We start from the raw sequence: 24,227 nt of genomic DNA, 5'->3' as shown, positions 1-24,227 counted from the left end.
AAATTATTTATGTAATCGGGCATGACATTAAATTAAGGGTCTGAAGGGCACATAAGCCATAATCACTGCACTTTTATTAAACCTCAAATTTGCTAAAACTGAGGGAATTTTACTTCAAATATAAAATAACAAACAATTTGAGAGGTGGCTGTCAGAGTTACCTGACCGGTATTGATGTGAAAGGTCTCTTGTAAATATCAGCTAGTTTTTCCAGCACTACAAAAGCGGTGGTGAATATCCTGTAGGTATGCAGGAAAGTGTTGAGAAAATCAATGCTGAGGAAGCGCAAGTCAGTCAATCTCTCCAGGAGACGCTCCACACTGGCGTAGCGGATCTGAGGGACCTTGCAGGAGTTCAGAGTTTTGCTGAAACATATATCGATATCATCTCTATGAAGTCTGGCATCGGACCTGAAATATGAATATAACATTGGAGTAATGTCACAATTCTAGGGGTCGAGGGACACCGCAGGAGAGAGAAGCTCTGTAATCACTCTTGTTGTATTGACAACAGTTGTGGGGCTGAAGGTCCCCGATCTCTGTCACGGGTCAGGCACACACAGCCGGAAATCCAGGGTAAAAACACAGAAGTCCAAGTACTTTTCATAGTATGTATGATGGGTAGAGTTTGCCCACGATTCCCAATGGTCCCCATGTCACCTCTAAATACCCATTATTTTTACTAAAATGTTATTGCTTCCTCAACTACTGTTTGCAGCGATGTTTGAATATGATTGTATCCCAATGCAATACTCTTCGAGGCCTGTTTAGTTGGCATTTAGACAAAACGTCGTAAAAACTTTCTGTAGCTTTTCACTGTCACACCACCCCCACGGCACATGAGCCTACAGGTCACAGTATTACTTAAAGTGGTTGTCTAGAAGTATGACAAAGATTAAGAGGTCATTGAGGTCAGATCAATGGTGGTCTGCCATCAGGCACCCCCACCGATCAGCTGTTCTAAACTGCCATGTGAAAACTGTACGGAGCCAGAACGGTCTAGGGCTGTTCTCGGGTATTGCAGCTCCGCTCCTATTAAAGTGAATGGAAGCTAAGCTGCAATATCCTGGGAACAGCCACTACGCAGTGTATAGAGCTGTGCTGTTGCGGGCAGCTCCATAAATAAACTTCAGATCACCAGAGTAGTTATAACAGCTGATTGTTGATGGTGCTAGGAATTCTAAGGATAGATCATCAAACTTTCAGTTCTGTACTACCCCTTTAACAAAGTTATTGAGAAATACCATATGATGAAATTCTGCTTATAACTCAGGCATGAAGAGGCTACAGTTTAATTAAAACTAACTTTTATATGTAAAAGTGTCTCTGATTGAGAACTCCTTCTGCTTCTCTCCCCACGGAAACAACAGACCAGGCATGTTTAACTACAACTGCCCAATCTTCTTCTCTACCACATCTGTTAAGGCAGGTGCACACAACAGATTTCCTCTCCATCCAAGAAAAACAGTCCAATTGTGCGGATCTCGTTTTTCTAAGAAGTGGAGAGAAAAAAAAAGTTTCTCCATCAACTCAGTCCATGAAAGTTGGACCACACTCTGATATCTAAGTGTGGTCAGATGTTTTCCATGGACTCAGAGTTACCTTGCCAATTTTGATCCGACACTCGGATCAAAATCGGACAGGTCACTGATCTTTGGACATGTGCACAGCCCCATAGAATAACATGGGTACAAGTGCCATCAGTGTCTGTAAAAACCACAGATAGCACTCGTCAAATATAAGTGGTCATGTGCACCCACCCTTAGATGAAGATTGGAGACCCCCAATACACACACGATGGAAAGCTGGTCCCACCAAAATCACTGGGTTTGGATGACGATTTTCAATAGCTTTGTAGCTTTGTGACAACCTGTGCACTTGTGCCCTTCACGAGAAGGACACATTTAAATTCAATGGAAGCAAAGATTTGGAAAACCATAGGACATTTCGAGAGTAAATATTGAAAAATTGTCGATGATTCATCATACAAAGACTAACTGGTAGTTGCTGAACCTATAATATTCCCCAATATAACTAGCTAACTATCGACACCCATCTAGCCCATGAAAATACTGGTGTACACCGCTTACATCGAGAGCACTGTATATAAAATGATTGCCGTGTAGAGAATGTAATACTAATTAATACTGTTATTAGTTTATATCACTTACAAGATCGGCGCTTTGACAAGTTTCATCCTGCTGCTGCCAATTGTCCTACACAACAGAAATGATAGTGTTTCTATACGGGCATGTCTGCAGGACTTCTCTAGAGCTGCACCACCACTTTGTACATACCTTTCTTACTACATGTCAAAATGCAGTAAGGTCATTTACATATTGACTCAACACGTCATGTATGTTTCACTCGTGGTGGGTAAATGCTTATGGATGGACGGCTTCTTACCGGATCATGTGTGGCACAGTAACCTTGGAGTTCTCCTCGTACACGTTGCTCATCAAACCATTGCATCTTATATTCTCAATACACTGTCAAAATAAAACGATACATAATTAGTAGGATATGCCCGAACCAAAATTTGCGCATTGCAATTGTCTCGCGTTAAAGGGTGCCTCTGCTTATCGTATGCCATTTAGTGATTCACGGCATTATTACTGCCAGCTGAGGATTTCTCCAGAGTAATGGCGAACTAGCATATGCGAGTGACAGCTGCATGTCTCCCAACAGACTATACACAGATATATCATTTCCTCACCTCCGAGGCTCACTCACACATATAACATGAAATCAACGTGCACACCAAGGTTTGCTTTGCCATCCTCTAATTTCTGCACATCCTCCTCTGTAATTTCTTCCCTTTTCCCGCTTTCTAAATGTGATCAGATGACTTTGAAATAATAGCTGTAATTAGAGGCTTCATTATACCAGTTACTAATCAGTATGAACTAATAATTAATTTGTGTGTCAGAAATAGTGATATATACATATGGTAGCTGCATTACAACAATCATATTTCCTGAAGCAGTGTGTATTTGCTTTATGGCAGCTGCAATGAAAGGGAGTTAATGGAGGTGCAGACAGAAGAGGGCCCCTGTGCAATAGCAGTATTAGGGCCCTTTGTAGTCCAATAGCTCATCATAATGCACAATTCAACCTGCCTTGGAGATGGTAGTGGCTCCTTACTTCTTGAGGTCCTGGTGCAGCTGCAGTGGTTGCACCAATGGTAAGTCCGCCCCTGAGCTAATGCTGAGAAAAGTGTCAAACACGTAAAGGGAATCTGTCAGCAAGATTTTGCCATGTAAGACAGCATGCTGCAGGGGTTATTATTATTATTATTATAGCGCCATTTGTTCCATGGCGCTTTACATGTGAGGAGGGGTATACATAATAAAAACAAGTACAATAATCTTGAACAATACAGGTCATAACTGGTACAGGAGGAGAGAGGACCCTGCCCGCGAAGGCTCACAATCTACAAGGGATGGGTGAGAATACAGTAGGTGAGGATAGAGCTGGTCATGCAGCGGTTTGGTCGATCGGTGGAGGTTGTAGGCTTGTCTGAAGAGGCTCTTTTTGAAGGTTTCGATGGTAGGCGAGAGTCTGATGTGTTGTGGTAGAGGGTTCCAGAGTAGGGGGGATACGCGAGAGAAATCTTGTATACGATTGTGGGAAGAGGAGATAAGAGGGGAGTAGAGAAGGAGATCTTGTGAGGATCGGAGGTTGCGTGCAGGAAAGTACCGGGAGACGAGGTCACAGATGTATGGAGGACACAGGTTGTGGATGGCTTTGTACGTCATGGTTAGGGTTTTATAATGGAGTCTCTGGGCAATGGGGAGCCAGTGAAGGGATTGACAGAGGGGAGAGGCCGGGGAATAGCGGGGGGACCGGTGGATTAGTCGGGCAGCAGAGTTTAGAATAGACTGAAGGGGTGCAAGAGTGTTAGAGGGGAGGCCACAGAGCAGGAGGTTGCAGTAGTCAAGGCGAGAGATGATGAGGGCATGGACTAGGGTTTTTGCAGATTCAAACACAGAGTTCAGCGATGATTCTCTTATCAAGCTCCAAGGTTTTACTTGCTTTCAATGATTGTTTACGCGCCAGTAGCTTATCATTGCTGTGACTAGCTAGTGTGTGAGCCCTCGTCCCATACGCCCTCCCTGTGATACACAGCTTACTGTCTATAGACATTGTACATACAGAGCCTGGTGTGGGCGGGGTTAGCTTCCTCAGCTCTGCTTCACTGCTAAATCTAAAAGCTCTGATTGTGTGAGAACGGCTGCACCCAGTAAACTAAGTGATACATTGTCTGATTCAGCTTCTCTTTGCCAACATCAGGCTGCTCTATTTTCCTCTTTGTGAACAAGCTTACGCGAAACGTGCGTTAAGGGGGGTTGACTGAGTACCTCGGCATTTCACCTGTCTCCACCATGGGTAAGACAACTGTTTACTAAATGTATTATAACTGCCATAACTTTTGAGTGTGTGCTAGTCACTATGACAGGCACTTGGCACTTTAATCATTATATAGTGGTGCATACTCGTACTTGGGTGAGAGATTAGAAATACTTACCCTTTATGCCGAGGACTTATCTGTCTTCACACTAGGTGTTTCGTCCTTTTTCATTATTTATTGTATGTTATTTATGCAATCCTTGTAATTTCTAATAAAGTATCTTTTTATACAATTGTTGTGTATGTAACTCCAATTTCTTGTGGTGTTTAAGTGATACATTGTCTGATTCAGCTTCTCTTTGCCGACATCAGGCTGCTCTCGGATGAGGAAGCAAAAGTCTGCTGACAGATTCTCTTTAAGGATGTCATGGGGACTAGCACACAGACAATGGTGACAAAGGAGCTTAAAGTATTTGCATTTTATAAATCAATACTACAAGTAAAAATTAGCCACTTTGTAATATATCATATCAGAGAAATCTGCTTCTTTCTCCTCCTGGACTGACCATTAATTTCCAAAATTCTCAATTCTGGTGTAACATCTGCATTCAATGAAGACATACTGCATTACTGAGATAGGAGATGGCAGCTGCAGAGAGTATTTTGACCATAATATTTTTATGCAGATTTTCAAACTCAAAGTTGAATAAACGTGAATGCTTATTTGATGAAGCCGATCAGGTGATTTGTACTTGTGTAATGAAGGAGGGTGAGGCCTAAGGATGCTTATACGGGTGTGGAGAATTATTAGGCAGCTCATTCTCCTTTGAAAAAAAAAAACATAAAAAAACACTAGAGTGGTACTCTTCTTTTTTTTTCTAATTTTACCTCCTGGTTCTCATCTAAGGTGCCTGCCCCTACTCATACTTACCCGCTGCCATCTTCACCTTCTATCAACGCTGCTTCCATTGGTCTCCAGCAGTTTGTGACCTGTCGGATCGCTCCAGTGTTTGCTGGAGGTCACTTTTTAATGAAAGTCTATGAAAACCTCACTCAGGCTCTTATAGACTTGCAATGAGAGTTCGTGATCGTTAGCTCTCACTTTTGGCCAGTCAGAAGTTGCAGTCACAAGATGGCACTGGAGCGGCGCCGAAAAGCGGTTAAGACGCCTGTGGGTAAGTATCAGACTATGGGCAGAGAGCTTAGATTAGCAGGGGTTATACAGAATTGTTTAATACACTCTCTTTAACTCGACAAAGAATTTCTCTCTCCTTCTCCAATGACATATATACTTAGCTTACAGGAGCGGATTAATTTTACTCTCTATATACTTTTCCACGCAGTGTGCAAAGTGATTACGCCCTACTTCCTTACTTACCTGCAGACAGCAGTGTAAAGAACATGTAATCTCTAAATCTCTCTGCTGTTCCGGCTCCTGTATTTGTTAAAGCTAAATGAATATGCATGAACATGATGGGGATGATAAACTCGGAATAGACTCCAAGCTCTAATATACATGAATGTGAAAGCACACAATAGATAATTATTTATGCAATATCCTCTCCAAAAGACTTTGATCTATCTCTTATTGCTGAGTTCATATTACTTTGCCTTACATAAAGGGTTATTCCCCTCTCCAAGATCCTTTCCCAATATGTAGTAGGTGTAATAATAAATAATATTAGCAAATACCTCAAACTAGAAATGTAGTATAGTTCTCCTGATTCGCTATGTCGCTTACCTCTTGTGAAGGGCATTACAGTAGCTTAGGTATTCACGGTTACGACCACTGGCAACTCACTGTCACTATATATGAGTGGTTATAACCATTTATACCTAAGCTACTACAATGCCCTTCACACGACATAGCAAATCAGGAGAACTATACTACATTTCTCATGGGAGCTAGTTGCTAATGTTATTGTCATTATTATTATTACACATATTGGGATAGGATCTTGGAGATGGGAATACCCCTTTAATTGAATAGTTGACAGAAAAGCTTATGTTCACATACCAAGGATGCAGGACTAAAACTTGTTCTGTCCCTTTTCTGATCCTGTTAGACCTAGCTTATGGTTATACATAATGATGAGTACTTGTCAGTAGTAATGGGAGAACCCGAACAGTAAAGTTCAGGATCCGTACCGAACACCTACTGTTCGTGCACGGACTCCGAACATGGACTTCTTCATTAAGTCCATGTTACTGTTTGGGTGTTTTCACTGGCGGCTATGATTGGCAGTAAGATCATCACCGTTTGTCAGAGAGTTGTGGTTCATTTGATAGCCAGCAGCTGTGACCGGCGGTAAAAAGTTTACCTCCGGTCACAGAGGCTTCGTCTGAGGTGAGTACTACTCCCATCAGCCTACACCTGCTGCTGCTAATAACAGTAAGAGCAGGTGCTGCTAATGGGAGTATTCATCAGCCAACGCCTGCCCTATAAATACATTTTTTTTTTTTAAGTGACATGGGGCCTGTTTTATTTTTGATAACCAGCATGGCAAAACTGACAGCTGGGGGCTGGTATTCTCAGGCTGGTAAGGGGCCATTGATCTTGCCCCACCCCCCCACCCTGCCTAAATATAGCAGCCTGAAGCCACCTCAGAAAAGGCACATCATTTTAAATTCCTTTTGTCCTTATTTGTTTTGTATTTACTTTGAATATGATGTTATAATATTATTTAATAAAAGATTTTTGTAATTTTTTTTAAAAAACATGTTTCATTGTACTCCCTGTGCTCTTTGTTTGCATCCATGATTCTATGCACATGTAACTCTTTCAAAAACAATCAATACCTTCACATGTCCAGTCAAGTCCTCTACTAGTGTAAGCCTGAAACTTCTGTCACTCCAGCTCTATTCCCTGCCCAGCTCTGCCTCCTTCTGCTTGACTAACAGCTTCTTTGCCTGAAGTCACACAATATAGAGGCTGCCAGTCAAGTAGGGGGAAGTCGGGATCTCTGGGGGGCTGTCTCATGGTATTCCCCACGGTCAGCTGACTAAGGTGGTGCACCGGTACTGACCTAGCCCTGTACCATTGTGCAGTGGCCATGACTGGTAGTGCATCTTTCTCCTATTCAAGTAAAAGTTCATCAATATTAAATGGGCTTTCAACACTCAGCACAGCATTCTACACAAATTGACAAGCAGCCGGTACTCCCACTCCCAAGGTTCAGTGCTGCGTCTTTGAAGATTCTTCAATGATTACTTACTTTATGCACGTTAACAGCGCTGCAGCCAATCGCTGGGCTCCGCAGCTCATGCAGTTTACATTGGCAGAGACACGTTGGGACACTATTGACTTATAATAGGCTCAATTAGAGATGCATAAAGAACGTTAGAATATTAACAAATGTTTATGTGTATGAGTATTAATGAAGAAAAGTTAGTCTGATTTATTGGCTGAAACTAGATTTTAAAGTGCCAAAGTAAAACGAGGTGTTTCCACATATATTTCTACCTTTGACTGGCAGAAATATTCTAAAATACAATTTTCAAAGAAGCAAATTCTCTTTCATGTTTCAGCAGCTTTGTTGATGTGTGAGTAGAATTAGGAAGTTACTTTAGAAATACTGCATGGCATGTTATGTTATACTAGGTGGGAAAAGATAAAGAAACAGCCATTAATAAAATTACCAATTGGCCTTTAACCAATGGCATTTCAAACGTTCACAGCCATCCATACATAAAAAAGCCAGGCAAACGTAAGGTAAAATTAACCCTACCATGCTGACCATTAAGCAGCCCACTGTACCATAAGCTTCAAGCTGCGACGGTCTACAGTGTAAAAGAAATCTAACATGACAAATTAACAATATTGGAGATTTTTTGTTGGGCACTAGTAGTTTGCATGGAAAAAAACAACCAAATAATGCCCATGAATAGGGAAAAAATTGGAAACTTTTGTAGGTAATCATCTTTGTCTTTGGTTAATAATGTTAGATTTATATGGCAAGGTGTTGCCAATAACAAGCAGACTTCTGCCATCCCTAAATGTAACTAATTAAATTATTTTATTACAACCTATCTAAGTAAATTATTGACAGCTAAGTAAATTGTTAATAAATACCTGACTGATATCACTCGTCCAGGCTGCTTTTTCTTGACGCGATGGTGCCAACAGAACCACAGTGAAAGGTGTAGCATCTACTGATTCCACCACAATCTTAAAGTCCAGGTGGCCAAACACATATCCGGACCCCTTTGCTTGAGAGAGTAAAGTTATAATTACAACAAAAGCAGAAACATAAAACACACAGAAGAGCATAAATAAGAAAGTCTTCATTTTTACATCGTGATGATTACCATTTATGTAGAAATCCCACAATTATGTAAAATGGAACTACATTTCCAACAAACTTTGAATAGATCAATGGTACAGACGAACATAAACTGGTAATAAATCTCATCAGATTAATCAATTTTTATTCCCAATTATCAGACACTTCTTCCCTAACTCCTGAACTCACCACCAACTTTAAAAAACAAACAAAAAATCAGATTAAATGAGTCTTGTTCAGACAAGGGGGACTGCCAGCTCACTATGCAGTCATGTGGACCATATTTTATTGTATGGCTAAGGGAAGGAGAGGAGGAGCGAGGAGCAGGGAGAGGAAACAGGCAGAGAGAGAATTAGAAAAGTCAAGGTGAGCTTTCTAACAAGTCTTCTTTCACATCCAGATAGCTCAGCTTTGTTGTACAATATCCTACATGTTGGTAGTCTCTGTGTTCTAAAAAAGGAATAAAGACCAGGAATCCCTCTCGGTGCGCTCTAGTATGTTTGGGAGAGATCTCTGCAGCTGGTCTACTGTCACTAGTACCCCATGGATTGCAAACAAGAGAGATAGCCTGTAGAGGGAAAAAACTGTAACAATGTAGGAAAGAGGTCATAGAACGGACAGTGCCCATGTTATTCCTCAGGTACACACACACAAACAGCTTATTCTGAAAAGCATAGTTATCCTTAAGAGAAAAAAATTGATGTTAAACATATGGTACAAATCTATATAAATATATATATATATATATATATATATATATATATATATATACACTGTATATATATATATATATATATATATATATATTTATTTATATATGTATTACAATCTTTTGGGCCAGGAAATTTGCCATAAAAGGGTACCATTGTCAATATATGGGCATTTACATAATGCAGTAGCAGCGTAAGACACATGTCCTGGGGTCAATACAATGATAGGATAGTACTCCTAATTCAATAAAAATACTAGACTATTATCATCTCTGCACAAAGGGATCAAAGTTGCAGTTGATAAAACTGGATATTCATTACAAATGATATGTCTAAATTTGGGATCTTCTTCGTCAGAAGGCCGAGCACCTTCGAAACGCGTTGGTTAGACGCCACCATTTTGGCTCCAACGCCGCTCTGTACCATAGTGACGTCACTGTTCAGGCACCTACGAGCCGGCGTTAGCGGCCATTTTTTCTTCTCCTCGCGGTTACCAGGGACGCCTTCGTCCGGGGCTCCCAGGTACCGCTATTGCTGCAATACCCGCTGCTATCATCCCTCGTCCTTCATAGACGCCGCACCGCACTCCACAGCGGACGCCAGACAGGACACTGGAGCGGCTTAGCTATCACAACTAGGTAAGCACCGTCTATACAGCCCATATAGACATATATATGCTAGATAGCAAGCCCGCATGTCACGCACAGCAGGTCTATATTGGATAGTGATCTGGACACTTTCTATCACACATTGTTATTAACCCCTGTTGCCCATTACTACTGAACACGCACCCCCGAGCGCGGTCCCTCATATCCATATTGTGATATTCTAGCGCACAGAAATGTAAGCCTGATTATATTCAGCATAGATCAGGGAGGCACTTCAGTGCGCTACAACATATACAGTGGTTTAAAAAATGATATATTTTTATCAGTGACGGAAAAAAAGCATTTAAAAAGTAATAATAATGGAAGTTTACAACTGGACATCAGGAGACACTGATGGCCTGGTTATTTTATCTATGCACTGGTACAAGATTTTCTACAGCTGAGGCTTCTGCCTAGACATCCGCAGCTAAAGGCAGAACAAACAATCATGGAAAAAACAAGTTGAGAACATAAAAAGCTTATGTAGATTAAACCTTATGTAAAACAACAAAGTCGCCCTATACTTTGTGATCTCACACCATATAGAAAACCATGATGGCACATGCACAAATTTTGTCACAGCACTGGAATAACGTAGTGACATGATAGAATAGCAAAAAGTAATGCCACAGAAACGGGAAAATGTAGAAAACATAGGAAACCAAAGAAACACTTGGAATATATGCACACATTGTATTTAATAGGTGGATTCCTCCATGGAAACCATGTGAAAAATCATAAAAATCTCAAAAGAATGAACATAAGGAACTATATGTAAAATGACTTGTGAAAATGTTCTGGCTTTTGGACGTCTTTACGACTTCAGGTTTCCAAAAACGCCAAGCAGTCAAAAGCGACCTGACCATTGTTCTGACTTTTTTTCAACCGGAAGACGCTCAGCACTTTACTATCCAAGTCACAGGGAAAAATTCAAAAGACACCTGGACGTCTTTTGAAGCATTTTGACATCATTTCACTACAAAAAAAAACAAAACGCTAAAAACTACCTGAAAATGATAGTAAAAGATGGCGTCACAAATACCATGGGAAAACCGTCCAAAAAATCCACTGTCAGCTGCAACCGTAGGAAATATGCTCAGGAAAGAACTGAAAAAAAGACACAAAAGAAGCTTGAGGAATAAAGAAAAGTTTCCCGAAAAGTCTTCTGCTTGAAAAATGCGGCTGGTTCGCTTGAGTTTAAAAAAAAACGTGTGCACACACTCAGAATGTGACTGCATTCCCTCTTCCATAACCACTTTCATTGGACCAGAAGTCTGTGGGGAAAAAGGCCAATTGCAGCTCTATGCCTGGTACCCTGGTAGTTACCATCGAAAGAAGACCATTTTCTTTCACTTTTGGCAAGTGAAAAAAACAATACTAGGACAGTTTGACTACCAGCTATAAATAGAGAATGCAACCCCTGGGGTACATGAACTACAAGTTGAGAAATGAGGGCCTAGACAATCAGATAGCCCACTCACCCAAGTGATTCTCACATCCTAATTATTATATTAAACCCGCAAAGTTTAATGTAAGTTTCAAAAATTATCATGAAAGGAAAACTACAGACATTTTTCAGTGTGCCACCAAAGTGGCCCAGCTACAGCGTGAAGCGAGGAAGGAGGGGACAGACAGAAAACAATCATCTCCTGCAATGCAGCTAATGAAGTGGCATTGACAGATTCAGGATCAGTCGGGGGCTGTCATAGTCTCCCTGACATCATTTATATTGTTCTGAGGCAAAACAACATGTGGAAACCAGACAAGGAACAGACACGCTCCACCACAAATGTCATTTGATCTTTTCCGTAACAGAACAAAAAATGTAAGACATTAAAACAAGCTCCAATTCCGATCACTATCTCCTAGATATCATATCGGTCACCACAAGATGCTATTACGCTCCTGGTCACTGATACAATATTTAACACCTCTATCCCCCTCTACTATTATACCAGGAAAAATTCTTTAATGTTTTAAATCAACATTTTAAAATCCAGTATCCTAGTCCATACAAAAAGTGTTACAGGGATATGCAACGTATAAGCAACACATTCCCTTACAGGAAATCTGTCAGAAACTTTTACCATCCCAAACCATTAATCGGATTGTGTAGCCTTGTAAAAGATAAGGCAATCAATCCCTTTATGATCCCAAAGCGCTGCAATAGCTGTGAGAAATCACACTTTGAAGTCTGGAAGTGCATTGGGGCGTGACAATGCAGCTCTAACTTTCCAGCCTATTTCCTACCTAGCAGCACCCTTCCTTGACCTAACAGACAGGTTGTTTGCTGCGGGAGGGTTCGGCTAGTGTGGAAAAATGTGGAGGCCCAGGAGCTGTAAGAGCATTTTCACACCCCAATGCACTTACAGACACAACTTCAAAACACAAGCTCTCTCTGCTGGAGCATCACTTTAGGGTCATAAAGGGATCGAATGGCTTATCTTTTAAACTGCTGCAAAGTCATATAACAGAGTTTTGGGGGTAAAAGTTTTTGCCTGGATCGCTTTAATTGTGGGGCATCTCCATAGTAATGTTCCCCAAGACTTTGCAGGTAATTGCACTAGCTTCATACTGTACTTTGAAGTCTACCTGCATCCTTTCAAGTAATTTTTCAGAATAAGCTGGTGTGTGTCCATGATCAACAAAAGTATTTCTGGACATGGCAACACAAGATCTATTACTTATAATAAATAAAAACGCAACACAGAAGTATTAGTGGAAGAAAAATGGCTGTGATGTTTATTTAGGGTTAACCAATTAAATACATAACTTTAATTAATAAACTCATATAAATATCCAGATTCCAATACACCAATACCAATCCGCCCAAACAAATGGGCGATTTTCCCGCCAATAAAACATCACGACAAGGACATAATAGAGGGAGGGAGGGTGGGATCTTCTCTTCTTCACCGCACCAGCGGACTGACAGCTGTCCATAAAAGTGAGTCTTTTATAGTTTAAAAATTCTGCCCAACAACCAAAATCACCAATGAAAAGCCGTTAAAAACGGCGCCAAAGACACCAGCTGAAACTGGTTCTTCTAAAAATAGCTCACCAGGGACATTTAAATTGACCTCTAAATGAACCCTTAACACCATACTGGGCTAAAATAAAATGCCATAACTCTAAAGATCTGTGCAGCCATGAGACCCCCCCCCGTATTCTTTTTAATTTGCGGGGGGGGGGGGAGGAAGCATGGCAACACAAGATCTATTACTTATAATAAATAAAAACGCAACACAGAAGTATTAGTGGAAGAAAAATGGCCGTGATGTTTATTTAGGGTTAACCAATTAAATACATAACTTTAATTAATAAACTCATATAAATATCCAGATTCCAATACACCAATACCAATCCGCCCAAACAAATGGGCGATTTTCCCAAAAGCCAAGCCTCAGAGAGGCGAGGCCCCCCCCAAACCACACAGCCACTTTTCTACCATCGTCTGCAAATTTAAATTAAAAATGTCTAACCCGATGTCCGATAGATGGACCAAATCTTTCCTAAATAGCCCAGGTAAAAAGCCCTCCAGCTCCTCATGTCTAAAGGAAAAACCGCCAATTAAAGGTAAGAATTTACTCACATTCCTATTAACTCTCTTACAAATCTTATCCAAAAATGCCAGCTTACTGTCAGACCATAAAAATCTAGGTACTATCTCAGAAAAAATGAAGCTGACAGACGGAAATGCCTGTCTGAGGCTGCAAATGTCAGATCTCATGAAAGCTAATAAATCTAGAGTTCTTATTTTACCAGGTCATTACCAGCAAGGTGAAAAATGACTAAGTCTGGAAAAGGGAAAATTTTAATACATTTCTTAAACTGAAAGCAAAAATTGGACCAATTCATGCCCCGAACACTGTGCCAATAAATTTGAACGTCAGCAGAATTAAATGAAAGATTTTCAGAATAAAATCTCTGCCTGGCTCTCTTCTCTGCCCAAAATATAAACGAGTGTCCAACAATCCAGACTATGATAGGACCTGAAAGGTAAATGAAGAATTAGTAGTCATAGAGCTCGTGGCGAACATACAGTTTGAATCTTCCAGATTCCCATCTACCCAATTTCTGAATCAAAGCGTCATCTAAACCCGCTCTGGATGCCTCAGTAGCAGCACCTATTCGAAATGAATGGGAAGTAATCCTCAAATGTTGACAATTCAAAAAACATAAGCATTTCTTAAGAACAGCATTAAATTGAAATATTGTGACCGGAGATCTATCCTTATGAATAAATAATGGGCCTTTGCTCTCAGGCCTTATCAGGAGCCAGCGCTTCAAACTAGATACCGGGCAGATTGCAGGCACAGAAAAAGAGTTGATCCTAAGCCTAGACCCTCTGCCCAATTGGTCGGTTTTTGATTTTCTAATAAATAAAACAAAATGAGAATCATGAATGCTGATGTCAGAAAATAGCAAACCCGAAGGCTCTGATTTTTTAGCCGACACCACTTCGCCAACCCTTAATGCTCCAAAAAATGTCAGGATGAAAATTGCATAAAATAGCAGGCTCTCTTCAACAGAAATACAAACCTCTGAAAGAGCTAAACATAAATCCCTCAAAAGTTGAAGAGAGATCGGGCGTCTAGAGTCTGCCCTAAAATTAGATCTCTTCAAACCTTTTAGGAATTGCTTTAAAGGGAAAAAACTGGTTAAAGGGGGGCTACCCCTCAATTTGAGAAAAAATGACACCCCCGCAAGGGATTTGGCTATCGCTGAATGAGAGAGGCCTAGCTTGGCCAGAGATTCAGCAAATCTTAGGCCCGAAAAAGCGTTAGATGTGTTATAATTTAGGTTATTCAGCATACAAAAATTCACCCATCTATGCCATGCGGCCGAGTAATCGGCCCATGATCTGTCAGAAAGCGAGTTCCTAATACAGTGAGGAATCAGATCGAGATTAACTCCCAAATCGACTGTGGGCAGGGAGTTGGTTCCAAGTCTGCGACGGGTACCTGTAAACAAAAAGTTGACCGCTCATGCCTAGACAGTGAACCCGCAGCAAATGCCCATTTGCTTATACCTTGGTTAGCCTTAATCCAAATATTACATTTTAAGCAAGTTAAAACTAACTGCCTTAAGATAGCTGAAGCCCATTTATTCTTTGACGACAGGATATTAATAGAGAAAATTACTCCTTGATTTAAGGAAAAAATGACAATTCTAGAATTCTGAATTAAAGAGCCCCATAGATATAGCCCTAAAAAAATTACAAAAAGTTCCAAAACCATCTCATTGTTTGTGATATGACATTCCGTCCACTGAATTGGCCACCGAACAGTGCACCAATGGGATGACAAGAAAACGCCACCGCCGAAAATGGGGTCGGCTGCAAAAGAAAAGGGAATGGAATCAGCAGAAATAAAAGCGGTTTGCCAACAGGAATGTCCGTTGAATTCAGAAAGGAATTCAAGCCACACTTTAACATCCTCTTTCATCTCGGAAGAAATTCTGATATGAAAAGAAGGAGATGTTATACCTTTAGTCGCATCATACAACCGCCTAGAAAAAACTTGCCCGATAGGAATTATGCGTAGCGCAAAATTAAGTAAGCCCAGTAAAGACTGGAGTTCTTTTAAAGTCAGCTTTTTTTTGCTCAGACAATTATTTAGGGCATCAGCTAGTTTGGTAATTTTATCAATCGGGAGTCTAGATTCCATTTTGACAGAGTCTAGAGTGATTCCAAGGAACTCAATGGAAGTACAAGGAAAAACTGTTTTTTCGTGGGCAATAGGGACCCCGAAATAGTCGCACATTCTCAAAAATTTATTAAGTGTATCCAAGGCAAAAGTAGAATCAGGGGGACCTACAAAAAGGAAATCGTCTAAATAATGTAAAATTTTGACATTGGGGGAATTGGATTCAAGAACCCAGTGCAAAAATGACGAAAAAGTCTCAAAATAAAAACAGGATAGAGAAAAACCCATGGGGAGGCATTTGTCAAAAAAAAAGAGATTATCAAAAGAAAACCCCAAAGAGTTAAAGCCTTTGGGATCTATAGGTAATAAACGAAACGCTGACTTAATGTCCGATTTGGACATGAGAGCGTTAATACCGACAGACCTGAGCATGTCAATGGCAGAATCAAATGATGCATAGCTAACAGAGCAAACATCTTTATCTACCTCATCATTTAAAGATGAGCCAGGGGGGTACGATAAGTGATGAATTAAACGGAAGGACCCTGAATCTTTTTTGGGTACTAAACCTAATGGGGAAATTCGAAAATTCGTAAAAGGAGGAGAGGTAAACGGACCTGCGACCCTTCCTAGTTTCAATTCACTAAGAATTTTATCCCTAGCTATATCCGGATTATCAGCCAGGGAAGGGAGATTTTTTAAAATATTACAACCGATCCCTTTAAATGACGGGACAAAAAAACCTCTAGAAAAGCCGTCAAAAATCAATTTACTGCTCGGAATGTCTGGGTATTTGTTTAGCCAATACACCAGACTTTCCAGCTTCACTGGTGTCTGTGCCCTTTGAAAAAGAGTCCCTTGAAAGTGCTTGCTGCGCGGACTGTTTTTTAAAACATCTCGACATGGAGTGTGCGTTTCCACAAAACAAACACTCGTGCCGAAAACGACAATTATTGTTCCACTTACAGCCGGAATCATTAAAAGCAAAACAGACGCCCCTCTTAGGGACGATTGATGAAGCTTGTTTCGCTGAGGTTTGTCTCTGAGGCAGCATCAAATTTATCCATAGTCCGACATCCTTCGTACCCCAGGAGAGGTCAGGATGAACAGCTAACTTTTGCCTGAAGGATTCATCATAATTAAGCCAGGCAACACCGCCAAAGTTGCGGTATGCCTCCAAAATTATGTCGATATGTTGAAACAATCTACTACATAACCCAGGTGATTTCTCGCCGAGAACAGCCGAGTAAATGGAAAAGGCTTGCATCCAATTATTAAAAGATTTAATGTGACCGCGTTTAGGGTCATCTAAATCAGATTTATCATCACGCCTTTCAGATTTACTGGGCTGCTCCCTGCGAGGAAGGAGCGAGAATATGTCAATATACTGATTGCTCCAGATAATTTCTTTAGTCGCGGAGCTTAAATGAAACCCTAAAGGAGAAAGCTCACAAGTGAGGGCTTCTTTAAAATGATTTTGAGGAGATGAAGAGGGAAATGTGACGTTTGCATTGTTAAGATTGACAGCTGAAGGAGAAGTGGATTTAAAAACTTCTCCCAGCGTTTCTGACATCACATCCCTAATCATGTTTTTAATTTGAAAGTGTGAAACAGACAGGGGCACATAAATGTTCTCACCGCTGCCGCTGTCTTGAATGCTGAGATCTGGTGGGCAGCCAGCGCTCCAGCCCTCCATGTTGGGCGAGCGCCGCTGCATTCCAGCTGGAGATGGCTGGCAGCAGGCTTCGGCTTGTGTTGATAGAAGGTCTGACGCAGGGGCAGGAATGTTGCTGGTGGCTGTGGCCATCGCGGACAGAGTGCCTGACAGAGGGGTTCCTGCAGCGCTTTTACGGCTGCATCTCACCCCTGATATGCCGGCGCTCTTGGATGACGTGGCTGTCGATGGCTCGTGACGCGGCTGAAGGTCTCGCGCTGGACTGCGCAATCTCGTCTTCCTTGAGCGAGGAGACTTCCTGGCCGGAGCTTGAGAGCGCCGGCGTGGCTTCACTGAGGAGCACGATGCTGGGGACGGCGGCACTGAAGGACCCGGATCTCCGCTGAACGTCGGTGGAGCAGGAGCGACTTGACACGGAGACTCGTCATCAGACGCCGGTAAAGGAGGGGGGGAGACGGCATCGGAAGCTACCGGATCAGGTTCTATAGCCAGGCAGCTCTTCAGCCAATCAACCCCGCCCTCCGAGCTGGCTCTGGCAAGCAGCTGCTGCAGTAACGCTTCCATCTCAGAGGATCTTCTTTTCTTCACCGCACCAGCGGACTGACAGCTGTCCATAAAAGTGAGTCTTTTATAGTTTAAAAATTCTGCCCAACAACCAAAATCACCAATGAAAAGCCGTTAAAAACGGCGCCAAAGACACCAGCTGAAACTGGTTCTTCTAAAAATAGCTCACCAGGGACATTTAAATTGACCTCTAAATGAACCCTTAACACCATACTGGGCTAAAATAAAATGCCATAACTCTAAAGATCTGTGCAGCCATGAGACCCCCCTGTATTCTTTTTAATTTGCGGGGGGGGGGGGGCTAGCATTATATGAATTGTATCCTACATTTTGCATTTTACATGCTGCTACTGTAGCTCCCTTACACAATACAGAGAGATGGATTCCTGTTCGTGGTTCTCTATAGCACACAAACAGAAGAAGCAGCATGAAAAATGTTACACAGGAGTACTGAGCTTTGTAGCCGTGAATCCAGCACTGAAGTGAAAACCGTTACCTGAAGGATGCAACTCAATCTCTCTTTCTGTCCAAATCTACCTGGTCTCTCACTCTTCTTTCCTCCCCTCCTCTCCAAAGACTTAAGTATGCCCTGACACCTCATTATGCTGGCAGCCCATCTTGTGTTTAACCAGACAGGTTGGAGCTGTACTTCGGGGTGCAGTCATATGGCTGTATAAATCGGACTGCAACAGATTGGCTGATGGCTCTCCCGACCCGAGCGTGACCACTTCATATACGGTATTTCTATGCAGCTGTCAAATTCGGGTTGGGAAAGCTGCGGGCGGTCTGAACATTGCGGTCTGATTCATACGGCCGTCTGACTGTGCGCTTTATGGTGAGTTCAGGGGGCAGGTGGTGAGGAGAAATAGCTCATAAGTGGAGAAAAAAAAAGTAGATTTTCTTGAACAGACATATTACAAAGTTTCTCATAATTACTTGCACTAATGATTTAGGAAACATTTATTAAAATGACAGTGATCATTTAAATGTATAGCGCACTTGTGTAATCACAGTATGGAGAGTACCTTAAATAATGGGTACATCGCTTAATAACAGTGAGAAACACTAGTCTAGTAAATTAATTGGATTGTATTACTTACAGTCATCATCATTAATGTCTGGTTCTTCAATCAGGGTGCATTCGATCAGAGATAGGACCCCACCTGTCTGTACAAATGAAACTTGATGATAGTAATGCAACCTAAATGCTTTTATCAGCTACATGTTAACATGACATGCCGATTCAGAGATGGCCCAAATGGACTTTCATCACTTTACCTTACCATTACCTTACACAATATCATTACTATAGCCAATAATACCTATATATATATATATATATATATATATATATATATATATATATATATATATATATAGATAGATAGATAGATAGATAGAGAGAGAGAGAGAGAGAACTGTTTTGGTGCACAGGGATACTATCAGGATAGCTTAAGAGGCATGAAAATGTGCTCCAAAATAGATGTCAGCTTAAAGTTGGCTAAGGACTTTAAAACACCGCATGTTCCTCATTAAATGGGTATTCTCAAGTTTGGAAGTTACCCCATATCCATAGGATAGGAGATTACATCCCAATCACTGGATGTCTGACTGCTGGGACCCACACTGATCCCAAGACCGGGTTGTGTGAATGGAGTGATGCCGACCATGTGCAGGGCCGTTCATTTATTCCTATAGGTCTGCCAAAAACCAGCCAAGTGCAGTTCTTGGCTCTCCCTAATGGCTCTATGAAGAATTAATGGAGTAGTAGTGCCAATGAGCAACCATTGCTCCATTCATATGGGTCTCAGTTCTCGGGCATGGTGGGGGTCCCAGCGGTCAAAACCCCCAACGATCAAGAAGTTTTCCACTATTGTATGGATAGGGTATAATTGCCAAACTTAAGGATACCTTTTAACATGGAGAAAGTCAGCCAAATATCCATGTTATTTAAGGATGCGGTACATTCTGGTATGTCTGGTATGTCTATGCCTGATGAAGAGACCTGTGTAGTCTCGAAAGCTTTCAATTTGTTACCATCTTTTCAGTTAGCCATTAAAAGGTATCAACCACTGAGGACTCGCAATTCTAAATATTTTTGTTATGTAAGGAGGAAGATTGGATTAGTCAATGCCTTTTTTACTGCAAAGAGGAAAGGCAGAGTTCTGGTGGTAAGAAATGTAAAGACTGACAGTCCGCTCTCCTGATCTATATGTCTCACCCTTGTAACACCCATTTTTAGTTAAAATACTCTCTGGAGGCAGAGTCTTGGGGAGATCTATGTCTGGCTCATAGTCCTATACAGCTCATTTACATAAAATCAACCTGTGGATTTCTCTAGAATAAGACATCAGATCGCAGATATCAAAATATCACTTTGTTCAGCTTCCTACGCCCTACATGCCCATATAGGAGGATTGATCCTACTGAAAAATTACCTTTAAAAATATAATTTCCCCTACCAAATGAGTATGTTGCTGGATGATCGGGTGGTCGACAGCCTGTTTACACTGCACATGTATTGGGAAATGAGTGTTTTAGAGAACACTTGGTCACGACAATAGGCCACTGATTATCCAGCTTATCTGTCTTTGGACATATTTAAAAAGAGACAATATACACATTTTTACATTTATGACATTACTATACAAAGCCTCTAAAGTGAAGAGCAGACCGCTTCATCCACACGTTTTAATGTCCTCCATCTTATTCCTCCTTTGCAGGGTCATGTCACTTGGCTGAGGGCACATTTTACAGAGCTGTCAGATAATACTTCATGTTAAGCATTGTCATCTGCTTACTCCAAATGAAACACATGTGACTTCTCTATATATGCTACAGCTGGTAGCTAAATGCACTGAGCATTAACCTTTTACTGCCCTAGGATCTCCTGTTCTCTCTAACTGCATTACGATGACGTCTTATAAACTTCATTTTCACTGTCAATGTCATTCTGAAGAGAAGTGTTCTGGAAATGAACGCAAAATGTTTTTACATTTTCTGATAAAAAGAATAAAAATTCTCAAAACAGATTTACCCTGGCCCATGAATATATTTGTATAGTTATGTGACCTCCTCCTGACGAAGACCGGCGAAACGTGTGTTGAGGCGGCAGGTGGGGGTTTACAACTCTTACTTAGTGTAAGTCACAGCTCTTACTATGTGTTAGTGATATTCATACATAAGCACCTATAGCCTAATTGTCCATGCACGCACTATTGCACTTTACTTTTGTATTGATTTGCATTCTATTGCTTCCTTCCTTGTCTATTTTTCTTTGATAGACATACATATGAAATACTGCTGTTGCACCATGGTTGAGCAATTTTGCTGCATTTTTTAAAATAATACGACCCCTGATGGGACCATTAGATAATAAGATGCAGTTATGATATCGAATTATATATACAGTATATAAATTTCTATAGTGTGTAATATGTATTTTTTATACTAGCAATGCATATGGTATTCCATTTTTTGGAGCATATATAATAATTCCTCTATTCTCCCCCAATATTAATAGTGTTACACTGATATGACAAAATTTTTAAAATTTTTGATTAATAAACAACATAAGTTTAAAAAAAAACCTCTCAAGACCTTTTTCTATATTCGGATTAACAGAATGGGATACATGTGGTTATTTTTTAATTGAAAGATATATATTATTGATAAATGATACCGCCCTGTAGGATAATCTGATCTAATAGTAATGTGTGAATAGTCATTTTATGAATTAAAGGACGCATTTATACAAAAAGACATCCATATTATATTTGTACAATCGTCTTTCTGTACAAATACGACAATGGACATTTTGTTGTACAAATACAAATATGACGTGGTCGCAGTTGCTCACGGTTATATTTGTATATAACGACGTCCATGGTTGCATTTGTACGGTAAGCTGCCCATGATCACATTTATATAGTACTAGAAGGTGGCCCGATTCTAACGCATCGGGTATTCTAGAATATGTATAGTAGTATATAGCACAGCCCACGTAGTATATTGCACAGCCCACCTAGTATATAACACAGCCCACGTAGTATATAACACAGCCACGTAGTATATAACACAGCCCACATACTATATAACACAGCCACCTAGTATATAGCACATGCACGTAGTATATTGCCCAGCCACGCAGTATATTGCATAGCCACGTACTATATAGCACAGCCCATTTAGTATATAGCACAGAGACATAGTATATAACACAGGCCACGCAGTATATAACACAGGCCACGCAGTATATAACACAGGCCACGCAGTATATAACACAGGCCACGCAGTATATAACACAGGCCACACAGTACATAACACAGCCCACGTAGTATATAGCAATGTGGGCACCATATCCCTGTTAAAAAAAGACTTAAAATAAAAAATAGTTATATACTCACCTTCCGGCGGCCCCCGGATCCAGGCCAGGCGTTTAGCGATGCTCCTCGCGACGCTCTGGTCCCAAGAATGCATTGCGGCAATAACATGTGATAATGTAGCGGTCTTGCTAGACCGCTACGTCATCTCCGGTCATTGCCGAAATGCATTATTTGGACCGGAGCGTCGCGAAGAGTGGGAAAGGTGCTGGAAGGTGAGAATATAATGATTTTTTATCTTTTTTATTATTTTTAACATTAAAAAGTTTTTACTATTGATGCTGCATAGGCAGCATCAATACACTGTGTTCCAAATTATTATGCAAATTATATTTTTCTCAGATTTTCCTAAATGGTTGGTGCAAATGACAGTCAGTCTAATAAAAGTCATCACCCGTTAGTGTATACAACACATTTTATTCAAGAAACCTCCCAATGATAACAGTATAATCTAAAAAATGAATAAAAACTCAAAATGCACTGTTCCAAATTAATATGCACAGTTGAATTTCTGGGCTCACTGCAACTGTTTCTGCTAGTGAACACTATTTAGGGGTGGACGAATAGTAGGTTTATGCACCACAGCAAGCCTTTGAAGGATCCTACAACTTGAGGTTCGAGGGACTCCTGAGGCACCAGCAACTTCAAATAACTGTTTGCTGCTTTGTAATGATATTTTGGCAGCTGCTCTCTTAGTCCAATTAATTTGTCTGGCAGAAACCTTCCTCATTATGCCTTTATCTGCATGAACTCTGTCTGTGCTCTGTTTCAGTCACAAATCTCTTCACAGTATGATGATCACTCTTAAGTTTTCGTGAAATATCTAATGTTTTCATACCTTGACCAAGGCATTGCACTATTTAACGCTTTTCAACAGCAGAGAGATCCTTTTTATTTCCCATATTGCTTCAAACCTGTGGCCTGCTTAATAATGTGGAACATCATTTTTAAGTAGTTTTCCTTTAATTAGAATCACCTGGAAAACAAATTCTCACATGTGCTTAAGATTGATTTCAGTGATCCATTGAGCCATGAGACACAATACCATCCACGAGTTTATTTGAAAAACAAAACAAATAAATCTTTATGACACTTAAATCCAATTTGCATAATATTTTGGAACACACTGTAGAAAAAAGTTGGTCACACAGGGTTAATAGCAGCGTTAACGGACTGCGCTACACCGCGTTATGCTGCGGTGTTTAGCAGTCCCTTTAGCGGACTGCTAAAACCCTATGTGGCCACTGACTGGAGGGGAGTAGGGAGGGACCAATTCGCGGCCGGACTGTGCCTGTTGCTGATTGGTCGCGACCGCGACCAATCAGCGACCCGGGATATCCGCGACAGACAGACGGAAGTACCCCTTAGACAATTATATATATAGAAGGTATCGATTGTCATAATATTTGTTGCAAAGGCTGATTTACACAGGTACCAATCAATGAAATAGCAAAAAGATTGGCACTTGTTTAAAATGGGTTGGGCTTCAATTGGATTTCATGACAAATTTTGCACTGTTTTGCTTTTACAAGCTCCTTGTTATTTTTGGCACATTCAACTTCAAAAATAATCTGTCAGCAGGATTTCAACCCCCAAACTATATATTTATTTATCTATTTATTTTCCACACACGTAGTTCTTTTACAGACAAGTCTAGCAATCCCTTTACATGGCCAGTCTGTTCCTCCATTACTGAGAAATCGGTGTTTGAATTGATATGCAAATGAGGCTGTAGATCTGCAGTCTGTCACTCCAGCTCTATTCTCCAACCAGTGCTGCCTCCTCCTGCTTTACTGACAACTCTTTTTCCTTAGGTCACACTACATAGATGCTGCCAGTGATGAAGGAGGTGGGAGCACTGGGCGGGGAATAGAGCAGGAGTGACAGAGGCTTCCGATCTAAAGCCTCATTTGCAAATTAATTCAAACACTGATCTCTCAGTTAGGCCGGGGTCACACTTGCGAGTTCA

General features: G+C 40.9%; 1 protein-coding gene across 4 annotated transcripts in view; it reads right to left on the bottom strand.

Moving 5' to 3' along the window:
• The window catches only part of RASGRF2 (Ras protein specific guanine nucleotide releasing factor 2), a 401,708-nt gene that overhangs the window by 75,543 nt on the left and 301,938 nt on the right, over positions 1-24,227 (bottom strand). The window contains exons 11-15 of one of the 4 annotated variants that reach the window (XM_077288397.1): positions 18,977-19,043; positions 8,422-8,558; positions 2,406-2,488; positions 2,171-2,215; positions 162-410 (exon numbers count right to left, since the gene is read on the bottom strand). In XM_077288397.1, coding sequence (XP_077144512.1) covers positions 162-410; positions 2,171-2,215; positions 2,406-2,488; positions 8,422-8,558; positions 18,977-19,043 — 581 coding nt within the window. The remainder of the gene's footprint in view (positions 1-161; positions 411-2,170; positions 2,216-2,405; positions 2,489-8,421; positions 8,559-18,976; positions 19,044-24,227) is intronic. The other 3 variants (XM_077288415.1, XM_077288405.1, XM_077288424.1) reach the window with 3 other exon arrangements.

Source organism: Ranitomeya variabilis, chromosome 1, assembly GCF_051348905.1.
Source record: "Ranitomeya variabilis isolate aRanVar5 chromosome 1, aRanVar5.hap1, whole genome shotgun sequence".
Taxonomy (NCBI): Eukaryota; Metazoa; Chordata; class Amphibia; order Anura; family Dendrobatidae; genus Ranitomeya; species Ranitomeya variabilis.
The sequence above is the reverse complement of the archived record's forward strand: the minus strand, read 5'-3'. Positions and strand labels throughout refer to the sequence as shown.